We start from the raw sequence: 19,099 nt of genomic DNA, 5'->3' as shown, positions 1-19,099 counted from the left end.
GTGGTGTAGAAAAGCATAGAAGCATGAATATGAAGACATAGTATGTATACATACATATATATATGTATGTGTGATGAATATTGCTATGCAAGTATGTTGGCGACAAGTGGCGAGAAAACGGGGGCTAACGAGTGTACGAAATGAAATCAAAGTAAATAAATCACATAAATGTGCAGTGATTGTGGCAAATGTTGCAAATGTGGCAAAAGTAAGTGGCAAGTAAGCAAACTCGACAAACAAGCGAAATGTAATACCGAATATTCGTATAGTGTGCTTGGCAGCAGGTTAATATATGAGTAAGATTTCAATTGAAGTTATTGTGACAGTTGTGACGTTGTTGTTGTTTTTGTATTTGCTGACGACAAGCACGTCATCTGCTTTGCAAGAGTCTTACTTGGAGTATTGGTCGAATTTCATTTCACCTTAAAAGTGCCAATAGTTGTGTGGAGAAAAGCATTAGTTGCTTTAGGGTGGTTCGCTTTTTATGGAAATATAAAAATTACTTTTTGCTTCATCAAAGGGAAAAAATAATATTAAAACTGTTAAAGAAATCGAAATATAAGGTTGAACAAAAGCAGGAGTTATCATAAAAAAAAATTGTATGCTAAGTCAGGATTTCGAGCTTTTAGTAGATGCTTTTCGATACGTTTATTATTCCGAAGAACGATCTCTAAGCTAAACACTAATCAGTAAAACCGAAGAACGATCTCTAGGCTGAACATTGATCAGTGTTGCCGAACTGTACTGGAGACTACTAAAATAAAATATAAAATTATAGGCACTGAGAGGCTTTGATCTAGATATTGGTCTGTAACAAAAGCGATTCAATCTTTGATAGTTTTTGACAGCTCTTGTGGAAATTATTCATTATGTATTTAGAAGTCGGGAATCTAAGAGATATGTATTAGAGGATCTTTGTTCAGTTAATTTTCACCTGGTTATACTTGATCCAGCTGTTATATGCTACACTTCAGATTGAAAATCTGGCCTAGCCGGCGAAAGATCATTGGATCTCTTGCAAGTCACCTTCGGCAAAACAGACTCTGCGAGAGAATAATCATTAATGGTGGGTTAACGCGAACCAAGTTCGCTCGAAACTCAACTACATAGTAGTAGAACGCACGAAGAAAACGGAGCAGCGAGCCGTTCCCATTTTACTGATAGCGAGGTGCTAGTAGGTTAGGTTAGATTAGATGGCCGATCTAGAGAGATCGCAATTGGTCTGTAACTGGACTATACAAGGACTGTTCCAAAGTAAACCGGACTTAAAAAAAAAAAACAGATCAAATGGTTATTTCGGCAAAATAAATTTATTTTATTCAAAATAGTCTCCTTCTGCTTCAATACATCTTTTTGCACGGTCCAAAAGCATGTCGAACGAGTGTTTTTGCTCGTTGGCTGGTATGGCCGCCAGTATGCCGGTGCTAGCCTTTTGTATGGCCTCTACGTCTGCATAACGCTTTCCTTTCATAGGCAAATGCATTTTTCCGAAAAGAAAGAAGTCGCACGGTGCCATACCAGGTAAATACGGGGTGTGGTTAGTGGTCAAATAATCGGTCACAATGATGCCCTTCGAATGTTGGATTCTGAGCAATTTTTAGTCGTTTGTCAATTTGTGCTGAACACATGTGCACACACGTTTCGGAAGCCCAAATTTTGGGTCAAATTGCGATAAATTGATGTTTTGGAGATGTTCAATTTCATTTCCATGAATTTCAATGATGATTTCGGCTGATTTTTGATGAATTCACGCACAGTTTCGATGAAAAATCCGGTGATCACAGATTTTGATTGGCCCACATGTTGATCGTCTTTTATTTCCTCTCGACCAATTTAAAAACGTTGAAAACACTCTTGCGCTCTGCTACGGAATAGGCAATCATCGTCATAAACTTGTTTTAGCAATCGAAACGTTTCGGTAAAAGTTTTACCAATTTTAAAATAAAATTTAATGTTGGCTCTTTGGTCGAAGCTCATTTAACTTCACTTTCAATGTATGAAATGTCATGAAATTCTCACTGGACAATCGATAAAGATAGCAGATTTTAAAGCACCAGTCGACATATAGATGGCGCCACCAGGGGACGGTAGATTCAAAAAGCCCTACTTAGGAACGCACCTTGTATATTGTTCTTTGTGAAGCTATAGAAACTAGAACTTATAAATTAGCAAAACGCTTAGCGGCCAGCACAGATTAGTACGGGGGTTTCATTTTCATTCCAGTCCAGTCGTCTACTTCCAGATGTCTTGTAAGATTCACAGCCTAACAGCATGGACGCCAACACGGCAATGACCTATTAAAATCACCACAACTAGGGAGAGGCTAGTCTTACTAAGCGTAAATCACTAGATCTCTTGAGATCAATCTGGGGCCATAATAATTTGGAAATGCTAATACGATACCGAATGGGCACATTCATTATCCTTTCGTTGATTTCTTCTAGTTTTGTGTAATTTTCGATATTTTCGCGCGGAACACCCAATTAGTGAACCACCCTATTCTTCCCTATACCAAAAGTTCGATATACCATTTTGAATGAGCGCTTAATAATAAGTTCGCCGAAAACTGCCAATATGTGTTCGAAAGCACAATTGTAGATTTGTATGTATACAATGCTATGTCTGTAAAATTGTATTTGTCAAAGGCACGCTTGTTAGTAACTTGGTTAACCTCGCCACGGTCAGATGTCAACAGAGTAGTAATATGTAACTTCACCCTAAAATAATACAGCCACAGTCAAATACACATGCATAACACAAACACATCCATACACATGTATTGTACGTACTCGTATAACCGTATTGCCCCCTAAGCATGCTCGAATACACTTTCATGCGCCATTGTGTGGCACGACGATGTTTTGCGTGCGTATTAAATTTACCGTTAAGTAGCAAGACGCCACATTGTCGACACACGAATTGCGCAGGAATAACACAACATGAATGTGCACACGCGCCACACACCTACACATTTTGGCTAACAAGTTCATGCTTTGGCAAAATAATGCCAATTCCACAAATCGCCATAGTGAAAGCTTCAAACTCAGTTCCTTCAAGCACAACTTCTCTTTACAAGCTCAACCACTTAAATCGGCGCATATGTGTGTGTTTAACTCTATTTTATATATGTATGTATGCATGAGTGTGGTACTTACCCTACGGTATGCTTTGTCAATGTCATCGAATTTCTTCGCTTCATCTGGCAACTGTGCACGTATATCGCCGCCAATAAAGATGCCCTCCAGGTAGAGCCACTTGCGCTGCACCACCTGCCACTCGTCAATGATTTCACCGATCAAGGACAACAGGCGCTCCCACTTATTGACAGTCTCCAGAAATGGACCAATGAACCTGTCAGTGCGATAAACGAAATGGAATGTGTGCCGGGACTAGGTCGTGGGAAAGTAAAATGAGGCAAAGTGTTGCAACAACGCTGAGCGCTCTATGGTTGATATCTTAACTAATAAACAGGAAAATGATGCCACATGAATTCCTGGCGCTCCTTTGTCACATGGAAGACATGACAACGCTTGCGGGTAACTTGAGTGATTCTCATACATACAAACATACATAGTACTCATATGAAATTGATACAAGCGAAACGGAGCAGAGCAAGTGGTAAGAGTAGCTAGTTTATGTCACGGACAACAAAAATGAGGAGATAGCAAATATAATGAAGGAATATGAAGGAAGTTATTCAAATAAACTCAATAATCTTGCCAGTTGTGTTGACTCGACTGACGCTAAATGAACAATAACAATATGTGATACTTATATATGTAAATCAAAAAAGATCTTTACAGTTGGAATGTGGTAGGAAGAGCGCAAAAAAACCAGCCTCTTCAGAGAGAAAGTATCATACATATATAGAGCTTGTGATAATTATATTAACTGAGCGCTCTACAAGCTTTGTTTTCACTCACTGCGATGCGCCCATCGATTGCAAGTTCATAGCGTTGTCTTCCAGCGTTAAGATAATCTCCTCCACTGAGCCCAATGTGTAACCACGATCCTCCGTGCCCTTGTAGTGTCTATGCACTTTGAATGCCATGGTGGCCCAGGTGTCTTCGACGGCCTTAACGCCGCGCTCAATCGCCAGCTCTTTAATAGCATTATTGAGAATTTGTTCAGCGATTTCCTAAAATTGTAAAAATATACAAAATATTAATAATAATTAAAGTCAAGTTTCATTGTAGTTCATTCTCACCTGATACTCGTGCAGTTTCATTGCGAACATATTTTCGAGCGTGAAACGTGCTGGCGCCATATCGAAGTACTGACCCGTCTTCTCCATCAGTTGATTCCAATGGCGCTCGCGTAAGGCCTCATTCTTTAGACTTACCATTAACGGTACCGTATTCTTGAATTGTTTCATGCTCAATTCGAGCATCATGCCCGAGGGTAGCATGCGAACCTGGTAAAGTAAATCGGTTAGATAAGTTTTTTTTATATATTAAAGAGGTAAAATTCTCCATTAGTTCCGATAGAGGAATTAATTAAATGTCTAAATATTGGGTAGTCGAAAAAGTCTTTTCGTATTTCTAATCATACTTCAACTTATTTTTTTGATTTGATTACCCAAATATGTACCATTTGGTCAATCACTTTTTGCCATTTTTCCACTAAAGACATTATTTCATAAGTGCAAAACTTCTCTGGTTTCTACAGGATTCTCTTGAAGCTAACTTTACTCCATTAAGGAAGTTCTGCATTGACCAAAACAAATAGTAGTCCGATAGTATGAAAGTCAGGGCTGTATGTTGGATGCATCAAAACTTCCCAGCCAAGCTCTCCCAGTTTTTTTCGAGTCATCAAAGATGTATGTGGTCTAGCGTTGTCCTGATGGAAGAGGAAGCCCTGCCAGTTAATGACTTTTTGCTCTTTTTTCTCATCAGTTGCTGATAGTAAAATGTAGAATCAGTCCTTCAATCAGCCTGGAGCAGCTCATAGTGGATGATTCCTTTCCAATCCCATCAAACACTCAGCATAACCTTTCGAGGTGTCAATCCTGGCCTTTCGACCATTTGTTGAGCTTCACCACGCTTGGACCATGATCTTTTTCGCACATTATTGTCATATTTGATCCACTTTTCTTGTCTTGCCATCATTCGCTTCAGAAATGGTTCGATTTCACTTCGTTTCAGCAAAGAATCGCAGATATAAAGCTTAAAATCTCACCTTTCCAACACAACTATTGACATAATACGAAAAGACTTTTTCGACTACCCAATATTCGCAATCTGGGATTAGCAGTCTGCCCACATCATTGTTATAAGCTCTTCCAAGGGTCCCCAGCTATATATGTAGCAATTTGTTTTCCAAAAAGATCTTTCTACTGAGTCTGTGCCACACAAATTATTTAAAAATTGGTTTTACTCAGAAAACTCTTCCAAAAATGTGAAATTTTGTTTTTAAATCTCGGCAGATTTAAATGTAGCACTTTATCATATTAAATTTTGACTACTAAATAAACTTATTATTGCGTCACTTTGAAATTTATACTTGCCATAACCCTCATAAATGAATTTGTTGGACCTTTCTCCAATTTATGTGGTGTAATTTTCCATCAGCACGCGCAATTGTCCAAATGCATATTTCAATTATGCCAACCAATCTCAAAATGGTCAATCACAAATTGCACAGCGCGCACACAACGCAACGCAGCACCGGACAGCGCTGAGTCGCGCGGATGGACTCGTTATTAGCCCGACTAAATTAGGCCACTGCCTGCCAATAAATAATCAACAACGTAGTGCTTATCGCTGGCGGCTGACAAGCGCCTCACGCCTTGCACTTCGTCGCGCCGACACGCCGACTGTGTTTATCCAGCGATCAACGCGAGAGAGCGACAGCCAATGCAATGATGCGGACTTTATGCGACAAAGCCCGCGCCAAGGCTAGCGCCAACTCAATTTCACTTGCATCCACACAAATCAACCGCAACTAAAATGTAAATCAATTTGAACGAAATTAAAATAATCAAAATATCGGCAATAACAAAAAAGCAGCGACAGCAATATTAGTTGCGTACAGCAATTGCCTTTTGCGTAATACGCGGCCGAGCGGCTGGTCAGGCGCGAAATGGCGACCGCCACATATGTAATGTTTGACAAGTTGCGGTTAGCCCTTGCTATTTGTTATTGCTTTCAATGACGTTGTTGTTGCTCTTGTTGGAACCGTTGTCATTGGCATGGCAACAAAAACCATACCAGGCAGTACCATTATCAGTGCCGGCCTCCGATGCAGCATCGGCAGCACCGGCGCTGGGGGCTTTTCATGTGATTACCAACATATGGACAATGGACGCATCAGGCCCTCCGCTCAGTGGCTGGTTAGAATTAGGCAATTGTATGCCTAAATTAACATTTTGGGCGCTGTGGTCCTGCTGCCGCTTACCCCCTTCTGCGGTGCGTTGGCCCCCACATCGCTGGTATTTTTGAATACGCCGCTGCAGCCTTCGAAATGAGATTTATTGCGCCCACGAGTTCTATGAAATTTCGAAAACAACTCGCCATGGGGAGTTCGATAGCGCCGCTCGCCCGCCTCGGCAAATATACACAGATGTGTGTATGAGCGCGTCGGCGTCGTTGCTGGCGACTAGTCAGAGTTGTCATAATTCACGCTGACACCGCTAAGCCCACCGACCACAACCATACATTGCAAGCTGTTTGGCGGTGGGAAGCGGCTGCGAGCGGGATGGCAGGTCTGGCAATGCGACTGGCAACAGCTGAATGGACTCGACCTTAGCGGCTGTGCAAACAACATGAAATTCCAACGGTTTGTGGACGGAATTGATTGTGTGCGACTAGGAGGATGTGTTTAGTGAACGGCATCGCCGAAGTGCTTTAATTCCATTTACGAGCATATATAATATGCCGGTTGGGGTCTACGAGTGTGTTTGTTTATTTGCAGTGACATATCGGCGTGAAATTCAATGCATAACAATTAGCAAAGAGATCCGTAGATATGGATAGTGACTGCCAATTAAAATGGAAAATATTTTATTAGGCTTTCGAACTAATGGAACGAATTAGCTGGCAACTAGGTTGGGGGTTTTTGTCTAATTTGGATATGGTACTCTTTCTTAATCTATCCCTTTTATATATTTTTTAGGATTACTAAAGACCCTCAGTTACTGCTAGAGACCCAAGGTGATGTGGGTTGTTATCAGGTCGAGGAGTGAAACATCTTTGGTATTTCAATGGACGAGTAACAAAACTTTATTTTTGGGTCTCAGCCGATCATAATTCTTTTTAAATGAACTGAGAGAACTCTGTTATATTACTGAACTGCTCTCTTTATTTTAAAGGTCTTGGACTAACAAATACTAGAAGATAAAGCATAAACAATTCAGGAAAAAATGTAATTGAGAGGCAGAAGTAATATTTTTTCGACCGATGAATTAAAACCGAAAATAAAAGGGCCTGGGATTTAAGAAAATGATAGTCAGACAGTCCGAATTGATTCTGCGTTGATTGCAATAAAATGAGAAGACCAAAGGCTAAGATTGTAGGAGCTTTTACTGGACATAGTCCAATTTCCATTCAAGCCGTAAGGCAAAAGAATTTATCGGTGGCAGGTTTTCAAAATTACGACTCGCGCGTTCTTCCTTTTTGCTATTTGGCGCCAACTGGAGATTCCAAGAGTAGTCAGGGCTTTCTTCACCTGGTCTTTCCAACGGAGTGGAGGTCTTCTCTGCTTCCCTCTCTTTTTCTGCTTCCCCCGGCGGGTACTGCGTCGAATACGTGGGGCGCTCAAACCCAGTATACAACTGTGGGGAGTATTGATTCGTCTTCTCAATTCAGCTCGCTTTCAAACGGATGTTTTCCGTTTACACAGAGGAGACTTGGTCTATAAGCGGAACACAAAAACCTTAATCCAAATATATATGGCAAAAATGTTCGAATATTTTTAACAATAACACTCAAATTGTTGAACTAATTTACAGAAAAACATTAATAAATAATTTCTCACCTTAATATTTATATTCACTTTACTAAAAGTCATCACCACAATCAACCATAAAATGAATAATGTCACACCAAACACGAACACAAACACGATCTGAACAACGAGCATATCTACTCTCCATCGCCTCGAAAGGCAGTCATGTGGCAAAATCCAAAGTCTAAACTACTCATATCATTTGACGAAGAAAAGGGGCAAGAAAGAAAAAAAGAAGAACTTTCGACTTGCTGAAATTTATGCATAATAGAAATTTTATGACTTCGGAATTTGTTTGGCTTGTGCAATTAAAAAATATTTCCGTCGTGCAACAAAGTGCGGAAAGTTCAAGCGGAAACTGCTAGTAAAGTGCCATAAAACTTGTTAGGAAAGTAAATAAATCAATTTGTCATAATCAGCAGAAAGAAAGTGGAAATTGTGTCACTGCGTAGAACAGCCGCTGCCAACGCTGCTGCAGCTGCTCTTCCTGCCTCGGTGAAAGCGCCACTCTGTTTTTGGCAAAATTGCAACGGCAACGCACAACACCTGCAAACGCTGAATTAAGAGCCAGCGGCGATGGTGGCAGTTGCTGGAAAGAACAGGATCAGCCGAAAGCTTGGACTAAAATTACGCGTCCACATTGAAGATGAAGACACAAGAATGAAACAATCAAGGCGGGCAACGGGCTATTGAAACAAGGAGTACAATTTATGCAGGGTGAGGCATTATGTGATAATGAAAGAAATATTTGTGCAGAAAGAGAATTTTTCAAATTTGAAAGTGCCTTTGGCAAAAGTTAAGAGTAAATACGACTATAAGCTTGCTCTATATAATACGGAGATGGAATGTTAGAGTAGGTTAGATAAAAAGTCCGATAGATGAGATCCCGACTGATTCCACATTGACTGCTAGAGACACTTTTACGTCGTGATGTTCAGAACTTCTATGTATGGATCAAAAAGAAAGTCGAACAAAACTCCTAGTGCCTAGAAATTTATTGAGGCGGCTAATATCAGCCAATTTGTCGGGTTTGTAAAATATTATGGCTACCGAAATGCTTCAATCTTAGTCTGGCGAAATCCAGACAATGGAAGAGAAAGTGGTTGAATCTATAAATCTTAATTTTTTCATTGCAACTTTGACAAGTTTCGGCATATAAAATCATATGCCTTTGTGCATGATGGCAAAGGGACAGTGTACAGTTAGGACGCCTGTCAATGCGGCGATGTGAGCCGTGATAAGGACTTTTTGGATTCTATGCTGGGCCAGAGAGTTTCACAACCTCACAAGTGCTGGCTCTCGGTTAGCGCGCTTAAGTCCTTTATAGCAGTTCTGCTCTCTTACAATTTCAAATTTTGAACTGAGCCACCAATCGGCTTCCGCATAATAAAATGACTAATGGCTATTATGGCGACGAGGCGCTCAGACATTCGGTAGTCCAGTGTCTGCGAGGTAAAGTTGTTGTTGCTCTTCTAGCGGCAGAAATCTGGCGAGCTGACAGACCTTGGCCGGATAAAAATCCGGTTCCGTTTCAGTTACATAGACCCGACTATTGTGGGAACGGAAAAGTTTAACGACATCCACTAAAAATATATCCTTAAGAATGTTTTAGACTGAATTTAGCTGGAGTTTATTTAGAATCATTATAATTTTAGAAGCTACTGAAACTAAAGCATCTAAGATTAGCTTTCGATTGTCAATTCCTACTTATACTTTAGTAACAAAACATTGAACCCTGTGCGTACATATACCCTTACAGTTAATCACTATCTAATTCCGCCGGTAGAAACCATTGAAGCAAACTAATTAGGAAACTTTCAACTCTCAGGCAGAAATTGACTTGCTCTCCCCGCAAACTAGTGTAGCTAGACACGAATATGCACGTACATACCTGTTTTGGTAGTTTGCGAAACTCTTTCATGTAACTTTCGATGCCATCCGTGAGTATTTGTGGATCCAAATCGGCCCATAGTGTCTTCGACCAAACTTCTCTGCCAGTCTTGTAGGCTTTGTACAGCTTGTAGACCTGTGTAGACATGCGAATGGTAAAATGAAGAGAGCGGCGTTTTAATAAAAGTTTGTAAAACTATAAAGTTAATAAAAATTAAGCAAACTATTGTGCTAAACTACCCGCACCAACCAATCACGCTGCCACCTTCGGGCTTCGGACCAGCAAAGTGGCACAAAGCAAATTAATTAAAAAATTAAATTGTTTGCCTGACGATTTGATTTGAAGGCACGGCGGTGGTGATTGGTGGATGGGCGCAAGCAGCCTGATTGTTGTGGACCGTTGAGCGCTGTGGACTAATAGATATTGATGATATTTGACTGATGCGCGTGGACTTACCAATAACATGCCCTCGTAGTCGGTTTTGATTCTTGAGAAATCATTGTAATCAGCCATCGGCATATCGAAAAGTTTCTCCGCATTGGCTGCGTAAGCACAAGAGTTGGAAAACGGCAGCAGCGTAGTGGCAGCGAGTTGAGAGTGTACGCCAATTGTGCAGAGCAGTAATCAGTGTTGGTTGATTGGGAATGAGAGAAAAGAAAAACTTTGTTAATACAATAATAACTAATGCCCAGCAAAGATCCAAGGAAAAGACCACTGCTCTTCGATTTTGATGAATTTGCAAGAGTAAACAGTTAGTTGTACAAAATTAAGAGTGAATACAAGCACACACATATACAAATACATACATTAAAATAGAATTTACAAACCCGCGCGTTTTTCGTCTGGCAACAAAAAAATGTATTCTCGCTCATTGTAGTACTTACACAACTCGATGCGTCGCTCTTCGTATTTGTTCAATTTGGCACCGTAAAAGTCCATCAGCTTGCTGCCTTTGTCCAGGTCAGGCCCCACCGAACCGGGCCCGTTCTCCTCAAAGTCCTTGATGAACTCCTCCAGCTAGCGTGGGTGAATAGCAAATGAAATACGGTCAAATATGCGAGTAAATGCAAATTAATGCAACTCAGTTGAGTGCCAAGGAGTGGAGTTGCGTCGAGTAGTGTGTTGAATTTGATAAATGAGCGGGGGTTAGTGAATGAGTACATTCGCATGAATCAAAAGTCTAAAATGAGCTGCGGCAAAGCAAATAATTGCAGTAGGTCAAATTGTGTATGTATTTGTGCGAGACTATTATTTGCTTAGCTCTGCGCTTTTGTTGTAAGTTGGAATTGTTTGGGCAGGTAGAGAGATGTAGTCAGCAGAATTCGGATTAATATTATTGTCGATTTTAGTTTTTCGCTTTTTTGGTGGAGGAAGTAAGTTTCCAAATTGCTGTAATCAATTGTTTAAAAATGTGTACTCAAATAGTAAAAAATAAAGATAAACAAGTAAGGAAGAGCTATGATCGGGTATAACCGAATATTTCATACGTTTGCAGGGGAATACTTTAAGGTGCCAAACGTCAACCAGAGGTTCGGAATCCAAGCAATTATATATATATAAAGGGTGATCATTTTCGAGAGAATAACTCTTGCCAACAGAGACATGGACGATAAGAACATCTGATGAGTCGACGTTACGGGAATTTCGAGAGATAGGTTCTGCGAAAGATTTATGGTACTTTTCGTATTGGCAACGGCGAATATCGCATTCCATGGAACGATGAGCTGTTTGAGATATACGACGGCATTGACATATTTCAGCAAATTAAAAGTCGGCGGCAGCACTGGCTAGGTCATATTGTGCGAATGGACGAAAAAACTCCAGCTCTGAAAGCATTCGACGTAGTACCCGCCGGGGGGAGAAGAGGAAGACCTCCACTCCGTTGGAAAGACCAACGCTAGGGGCAGCATAAAAGACCATCTGTAGACAGTCATCTTCACATTCAGCATCTGAGGATTTGAAAAGTTGTGGTCCCCCTATTTTGGACGTGAATTGGCATACCTTGCAGGCACTAATGGTGCAAAGTTCTATTCCTATGACTTCGTTGGTGCTTGAAATGAAAATATGGAATCACAAATTTTGATATATGTATGTATTCTAGGCGTGGTTGCAGCCCGATTTCGCCCATTTTTAGAGTATATACGCCAGTCTTGAGACTTAGCAACGGTGTCGCACTTATTATCCAATTTTAACAACGTTGAATACTATAGCAACTTGTTGCGAAATACATAAATAGGGCAATGTGCAGAGTTCTTGTATAATAAATCTTATGAATTCAAATTTAAATTTTGCGTCGGAGAATCATATTTAAGTATAACAAATTACTTATAAAAATGTGTATATATATGGATATGTATGTAAATACGGGTATTCGCTCCACTTAAATGCAAAATTTTAAATGCTCCATTGTCACCTACAATTCGTGCGCTTTGCACACACTCACTGAAAGTCAAACATTTACTTATGAGACTGTCTTTGCAACGGTAAATTCTAAATTTTATGCTGATGACAAAGAGCTGGAGCTGGTGGCCATTTCCACCGACGCCAACACACGGCCAGCAACAATAGGAGAAGCCATAAGAATAGTAATGGCAATAGCAACAGTAAAAACAACAGCAATAACAGCAACTGGCAACTGGCAACAGCCAACGGCTTATTGTCGCTTTTAATTCGCATAATAAACACTTCAATTTAATTCGTTTTCTTGGTTTGTTAGCAAGCCTCATGGTTTCTTCGCTGGCAACAGCTGAAGAAGCAGCATTGTACAGAGAATCAGCGTAAGCAAGCGAGCGGGAGGAATAAGCGGCGGCGGCCGGATGCGCAAATGAAACGAATGAAGCACATAAAATGCATGCCGGCAGACAAAAGTGGCGAAGTGAAAACGTAAAACGCATAATACCAATGAACGGGCACGCACACGCACACACACACATTAGGAGAACTGACAGCAACGACAAGACAGCCTTGTCGATAGACGGATGCTGAGCAAATGAGAGCGACAGTATGCAAGCGGCGAGCAAATGTGTTCGGCTGCAGAGGCGAAGGCGTGCAGTGATGGCACCGTGCCTGGTGCATGCTAGATGCGCTGGTGGGCGAGGTGAGGTATTTCGGCCTTTTGTAGTACGCGCCATGAAGTGCTTACTGTTATATTTATAATAGACAATAATAGTGACAGCAGCAGGCAGCCGCAAGAGTTGAGAGCGCGCATGGATGTGCAGGACGTCTGCCAGTCGGCGGTGGGAGCTACGAAGTCACGTATTGTGCGTACATATACATATATATATATATATATTATAACTATAACTATTTGAGCGTTGGTCTGTATGTTTGTGGTTATGTCATATAGATACATAGCAGTAGCTCATTGGATATTCGTAGATATTCGTTAAAATGGCAGCGCTAGAGAAAATCCAATTAAATTCGCATTGAAAGCGGAAGCAATAATGGAATAATAAAAATTAAAAAAAATACGAAGAATGAACTGGAAAAGTAGGCAAATGAAATGAATGAAGATGTGAATGCCAACGAGCGAGCGTAAGACGTAAGGCTAGGTAAGTAGTGAGGGAAGATAATGTAGCAGCGAAAGACTTGTGTTTGTGCCGTTATCATATATAAATAACTATTAGTCGATTGAGATTTCGAAATAACGGTTAGTTGATTAAACGAATATATTCTTGTTATTGCTGTCGTAAAATGTCAAAAATGCGCATACCAGCTTTGCTTTAACAGCTGTAATATAACAGGCGTCTTAATGTAGCACCCTATACTTTCAACATCTAATGGCCACTATTTACAAACAACTTCTCTAGCTTTGTTTGACAATTCATAATTTAAAAACGAAGCGAAGAGAGCAAAGAGCTTGTCAATATGAACGCTTTGTTCTCTATGTTTCTCACATGTAACTTCTAGAGTAAATTAAAGTTGTTTACTCTCTCTCTCTCTCTACTCGTTAAAATTTTTGATGTATACTAGTTGGATGTTCGATTCGCCACTCTTCAATTTTCTAGAAACGAGAGTTTTAGCATTTTGAGAAATATAGTCTGACTCCTCTATCTAAAAGACATTAAAATATAGTAAGTACATTGATATGTTACTGAAGTATTAAAATAAAGACTCATTCGTCCCATTTAGTAACTGTTTTAAGCATAATGTTTTATTTTTTTGTTGCGATGAGCTTTTTAAAAATGTAGAATGTTTGTAGTCAAAGAAAAATGATTCAATTGAAAATTCTAAAATACGATATATACTATACTATGTATTACTCCAAAATTATGTATATGTATGTAAATATGTATAAACATTCGTATATACATATTATATAGTCATACTGAAATCTTACCTCTTCCCAGAATGATGAAATTTCCACAGCCGTCATATCGGCGAATTTCTGTTTAATTGGTTGCACCTTATCCAAACGGAAGAGCGATGAACGGAAGAGACGATTCCAACGTTTCTCCAGGTGATGGGCCATCAGCAAGTCGTCAAAGTTGAACTATGCATTGCAAACCACAATAACAGCAGCAATAATATGGTAACATTCACATCAACATCAACAACAGCAATAATAATAAGGATAATAGTTGGAGTTGGCGCACATCATGTTGTAATAAAATATTTATAATGGTGGTTGGATGGTTGTCGGGCGGTGAATGTTGAATTTTTGGTATTTCGTTTAAGCACCATGTGAGTTACGTTGGCGCAAATATTCAATAATTGTGGCAAAGGCAGCGGTAGCAGCCGTGATGTTGAAGGTAAGTTTGTCGGAATGGAAAGAAAATGAATGAAAATTTTGTATATAAAACAGAAATTCAAATATTTCGTTTCTGATGTAGAACTTGGCTGAAAGCTGAGAGTGGAAGCTTTTTACTGTGGAAAAAATAGTAAGATTCTTTAATTTAAATTTCGCGTATAATTTTTTTTTTGATTGCTATGACTGTCAGTGACATCTGTGCCAAATAATCATTAGTGTTTAGTATACGCTTGTCTTTCTGAAGTACATATAGTGCATTCAGAGATTTTGCGTTGAGTGAAATCATTCAAAAAAGAAGTTCTAATAAATTTTGTGTGTGAAATTTCTGGTACCGAAAAACTCAGCATGTTGGAAAGGTCTTTGGTGATAATTGTTTGTCACTAGTAAGTGTTTTTGATTGGTACAAATTATTCAAAGAGTCGAGAACGCGTTGACGATGAACCACGTCCAAGACGGCCATCAGCATCAACTGATGATCAACAAATCATATCGTCAATAAAAGACGGCAAATAAAGGAACTGGTACTTGAAAATCGACAATTAGCAGTCAGCGATCTAATGCCATGGTTGGAATTTCGGGAGAATTAATGAAAGTCATTTTGAAAGATCAGTTGGGCTAAAGAAAAGTGAACGCACGGTTCACTAATTTTTTTGAAGAAGCGTCGCATTAACGTTTGTGAAACAATGCTTTCCGACTACCAGGATGCCATGAGACGTATTATTACTGGCAAAGAGTCTTGGGTCAATGCTTACTACTCGGAAACAGACAATCAATTGGCCGAATATCGTGGCGAAGATGGGCTGAAGCCGAAAAATTAACGTCAAAGCAGATCAAAGATCAAGCTTATAGTGAAAGATGTGGTGCACTCAGAATCTGACCCGATCGGCCAAACTAGCAAGCAAGGAGTACTATTTAAATATTACACGCTAAGCTATTCGTGAAAAGATGTGTCTGCATACTGCATAGATCCTTCGTGAGTTTTTCGCCAAATTTTCAACCAATATCGCGCCGCAACTACCTTTTTCGTCTGATTTAGCTCCGTGTGACTTCTGGTTATTCAGCAAACTCAAAGGACCGCTCCGAGAAAGCTGCTTTGAGTCAATAGAAGACATTAAACATGAATGCTTTACCGGAAATTGATTTTAATAACTGTTTGGAGAGTTGGAAAAAACGTAGGCACAAGTGTATTGGGGCCAAGAGCGATTACTCTGAGTGGGACGACCGATCTAGATTTTTAAGAATAAGATAAGAATTTTAAAACTATGAGCAAAATCTTACTTCATATATATTTGAAAGAAGCTTAAAAGATCTGCGACAGTACTGATCTAGCTATGAGCCAATATGAAAAGAAATGCCAGTTTTGAATAGACAGCGGAAAGAGAAACGAGTTTGGGATAATTATAGTAATAAAGAAGTAAATTCTAGGAAAAAATGTAAGGAACGAAGAGCTCTTGTGGGTAATGGAATAAAAGAAATATATATTTTTGTGATAAAATAGGTAAAATAGTCTTAAGCAGCTAGGCGAAACAAGGATGTGCAAAAAGTCGATTTTTTTCGCCTACAGTGCATTTCAGTTTTTCCGTTCATTCCGTATAAAAAAATCGGTGCCTCTCCTCTTACTCCCAAAATAATTTGTCAATCCTAGGAACTTTCTAGGCCCTAAAAATCTTTGAATGATACTTGCTTGTATCTTTTATGCATATATTATTTTTGCTTATTAAGGAGTACACACGAGGTATTTTGGAACGCTCCTTTTATATAACCCTTATATCTACATCGAAGAGAAAAAAGTTTCCACACTTTCTCTCGCACTTCAAATTATTACCAAAGGGATCCAAAACGGGCTATTAAAAGCAAGTTTTTCATCAACATATTTCAGTAAAAACAAACGTAAAATGAATATGGCACGTAAAACTGTTATGAGGTCAAACACTACATTCAATTTCAATTGAAATAGAAACAACCGAAATATTTTTTTTACGAGTGAATGTATCACAAAAGATTTTCATTTTTTCGAAAAAGCAAAAATACATGAAACCCTTTATACTCAGTGTTACGTAATATGGCAAGCCGTAAAAGTCTGCACTCGCCAATAAACTCAAAGCAAGTTCCATATTCGGCTATTTTCAATAACAAAAACATTGGCAGCAGACTAAAGCTATGTACCAGCACATTTCGCACACTAAATTCTAATACATTTCTGGATTTCTGCATTTTTATCGAAAAATGCAAACATTTTGGCCGTTCGTTCATTGGCCAACAGTACTTTCGGTTAGTTTATTCGATGCTTTGTACATTAATTTCTATAAAATGCTAGTTAATTCCGTCTGCTGAACGCCAGCAAGCGCTGAAGTGGGGACTAAGTGAACCAGCTGCCACCACTAGGCGCCGCCAGAACGTCAAACGGTGGGAGATTTAGTTTGGCCAAAGACCAATAGTAAATGAATGAATGGGAGTTGAAAAGCTTTTGCAACTTAAAATAGTTGAATCGGTCGAGTTTCGAAAGGAGCAGGGTATTGTAATTTACATGGAAGTTTTGGGGGATGCGCGGTTGGTAGGGACAGCATTGATTTCTGGATCTGGAAAGAGTTGGTGAGTGTGCCGAATGCGAGGCAAATAGTATGGCTGCACACACACACACACATATGCATAGAAATAACTGCAAGAATTTACATGTGCTCACACACACACACCCCACACACATGTGTATGCGTATATGTGAATGTAAATTTAAGGTAGCCACTGCTCAGTGGTCAGTCGGTTGGGAAATTTCTAGTTGCCGCTGCTTAAACATACTGGCGCTGTCTGCAGTGCAAATACTGGAGCGACTTTCAGAAGGATTTTCGAAAAATCCTTGTTTGAATATGGCAAAAATATACAAAAAGGACTTGCACTACAGCAGCCGGTTATTGTTGTCGCTCGTCCAGGCGGGTGACTAGCACATCATTTTGCCGGCCACTGCCAAAGTGGACTCACAAGCACCCACACACATACATACACACACTTACACATGCGTATTTGCATGTATAAATAAAGCGGGGCTTTTGTAGTTTAGTTTAGTCAAGCTCCAGCCAGGCTGCAGAGCGCAGTTAGTGGTGGGCGTGCACGTACATGTGTGTCGCGCAGCTTCCAGCGCCAACTGCAACCGCCATGTTGTTTGAGTGTGTGCATGTGTGTGCTTGCCTGCATGTGGGCGCGTTTGTTGGCACACATGTGGACTTGCATAAATTTTCATTTTGCTCAAATTCAAATGCTTTTGGTCAACAGCGTGTAACTGAGCTTTTGCCTAAAAAAGCCATGGACTCTGTGTATGTGTGTGTGCGTTCTAACTCGTATGTGACGAAATATGAAATCTCAGCGCAAATGCGGTTGCTTTGTTGGGTCACTTAAGTAATACTGCCACAGTTTGTAGACTCTTTTCTGAGAATGCCTTTAAATTGTCGCCAAGTTTTTGGGCGAAGTGGTTGCGTAGTTTTGTTGACAGCGGGTTATGGTCGCGGAGACTGAAGTGGGTCACATGGTAGGGAGGATTTTTTTAACAAATTAAATATTAGTTGAAGTAAATTATAAATTTTAATGTATGTTAATATTTTTTCGATATTTGGTTTCTCACCTTAATATTGTGTTCGGCAAGTACCGTATATGTTTCCTGCAGCTCGTGTATGCGCTGCTCATAGGTTAGCGTTTTCGTTTGAATTGTAGAGATAGTTTGCATGACCAGTTTGAAGTCAGCCAACTCTTTGGTCGTCATATCTAGATTGAAACGTAGCTCCTGGAAAGAATAATATTTCAATAATTTTTATTAGTTCATTGAATTTTTTATACAATATTAAAAAAAAATATTATAATGTTAATTATATTATAAAAAAATAACGGAGAACAAACTCTACAAAAATATTTCATCTGGCGGAATTTGTACTGCCGAAAAAATTAAATTTTCCCTTATTTTAAAAGGGATACATATTTATTATCGCCATCAAAATATGTTCATATCCAATGCAAGCATGCCAACACTTAATACAATTTTCCATACATTTTTTATAAGCTGTGATGCCCGTCAGCAGTCTTTTTAGTTTTGGCTCATTTTTGAAGCCCTTTTCACTCGATTAAAGGATAGCTTCCAGGTCATATGCTCCTTAAGAGTCAGTAATGATGCGAAGAAACTGGAACAATGAATTCACCAGTCACCGACAAAGAGGTTGTAGAGGCAGCAAAACAATTCACCAAAAACAGGGCATCAGGGCTGGACGGTATTCCTTACAAGGCCCTAAAGATCACGATTAAACACAACACTGAAAAAAAATTGGAAGATGCAACGTTTGGTTCTAATACAAACAAACCAATTGGAAAACCAGACAAGACACGGTGGAAAACATACTAAAACGAATAATAAGTGTACGCCTGGAGCAATATCTCGAAAAAGAGATTCTGCAGACACAGGTCAACGAGACTTACAATTGACACAGGTCAATTAAAAAACTTACTGATTTCGCAAATAAAGCAATAGAAGGAAC

At 39.6% G+C, this 19,099-nt stretch overlaps 1 protein-coding gene across 3 annotated transcripts in view; it reads right to left on the bottom strand.

Moving 5' to 3' along the window:
- Positions 1-19,099, bottom strand: part of LOC105225749 (dynein axonemal heavy chain 10) — a 117,128-nt gene that overhangs the window by 68,055 nt on the left and 29,974 nt on the right. For all 3 annotated transcript variants that reach the window (XM_049449517.1, XM_049449518.1, XM_049449519.1), the window contains 8 exons: positions 18,199-18,357; positions 14,175-14,327; positions 10,720-10,852; positions 10,292-10,377; positions 9,836-9,970; positions 4,208-4,414; positions 3,924-4,138; positions 3,156-3,351 (listed from right to left, as the gene is read on the bottom strand). In XM_049449517.1, coding sequence (XP_049305474.1) covers positions 3,156-3,351; positions 3,924-4,138; positions 4,208-4,414; positions 9,836-9,970; positions 10,292-10,377; positions 10,720-10,852; positions 14,175-14,327; positions 18,199-18,357 — 1,284 coding nt within the window. The remainder of the gene's footprint in view (positions 1-3,155; positions 3,352-3,923; positions 4,139-4,207; positions 4,415-9,835; positions 9,971-10,291; positions 10,378-10,719; positions 10,853-14,174; positions 14,328-18,198; positions 18,358-19,099) is intronic.

This window comes from Bactrocera dorsalis, chromosome 2 (genome assembly GCF_023373825.1).
Source record: "Bactrocera dorsalis isolate Fly_Bdor chromosome 2, ASM2337382v1, whole genome shotgun sequence".
Classification (NCBI taxonomy): domain Eukaryota; kingdom Metazoa; phylum Arthropoda; class Insecta; order Diptera; family Tephritidae; genus Bactrocera; species Bactrocera dorsalis.
The sequence above is the reverse complement of the archived record's forward strand: the minus strand, read 5'-3'. Positions and strand labels throughout refer to the sequence as shown.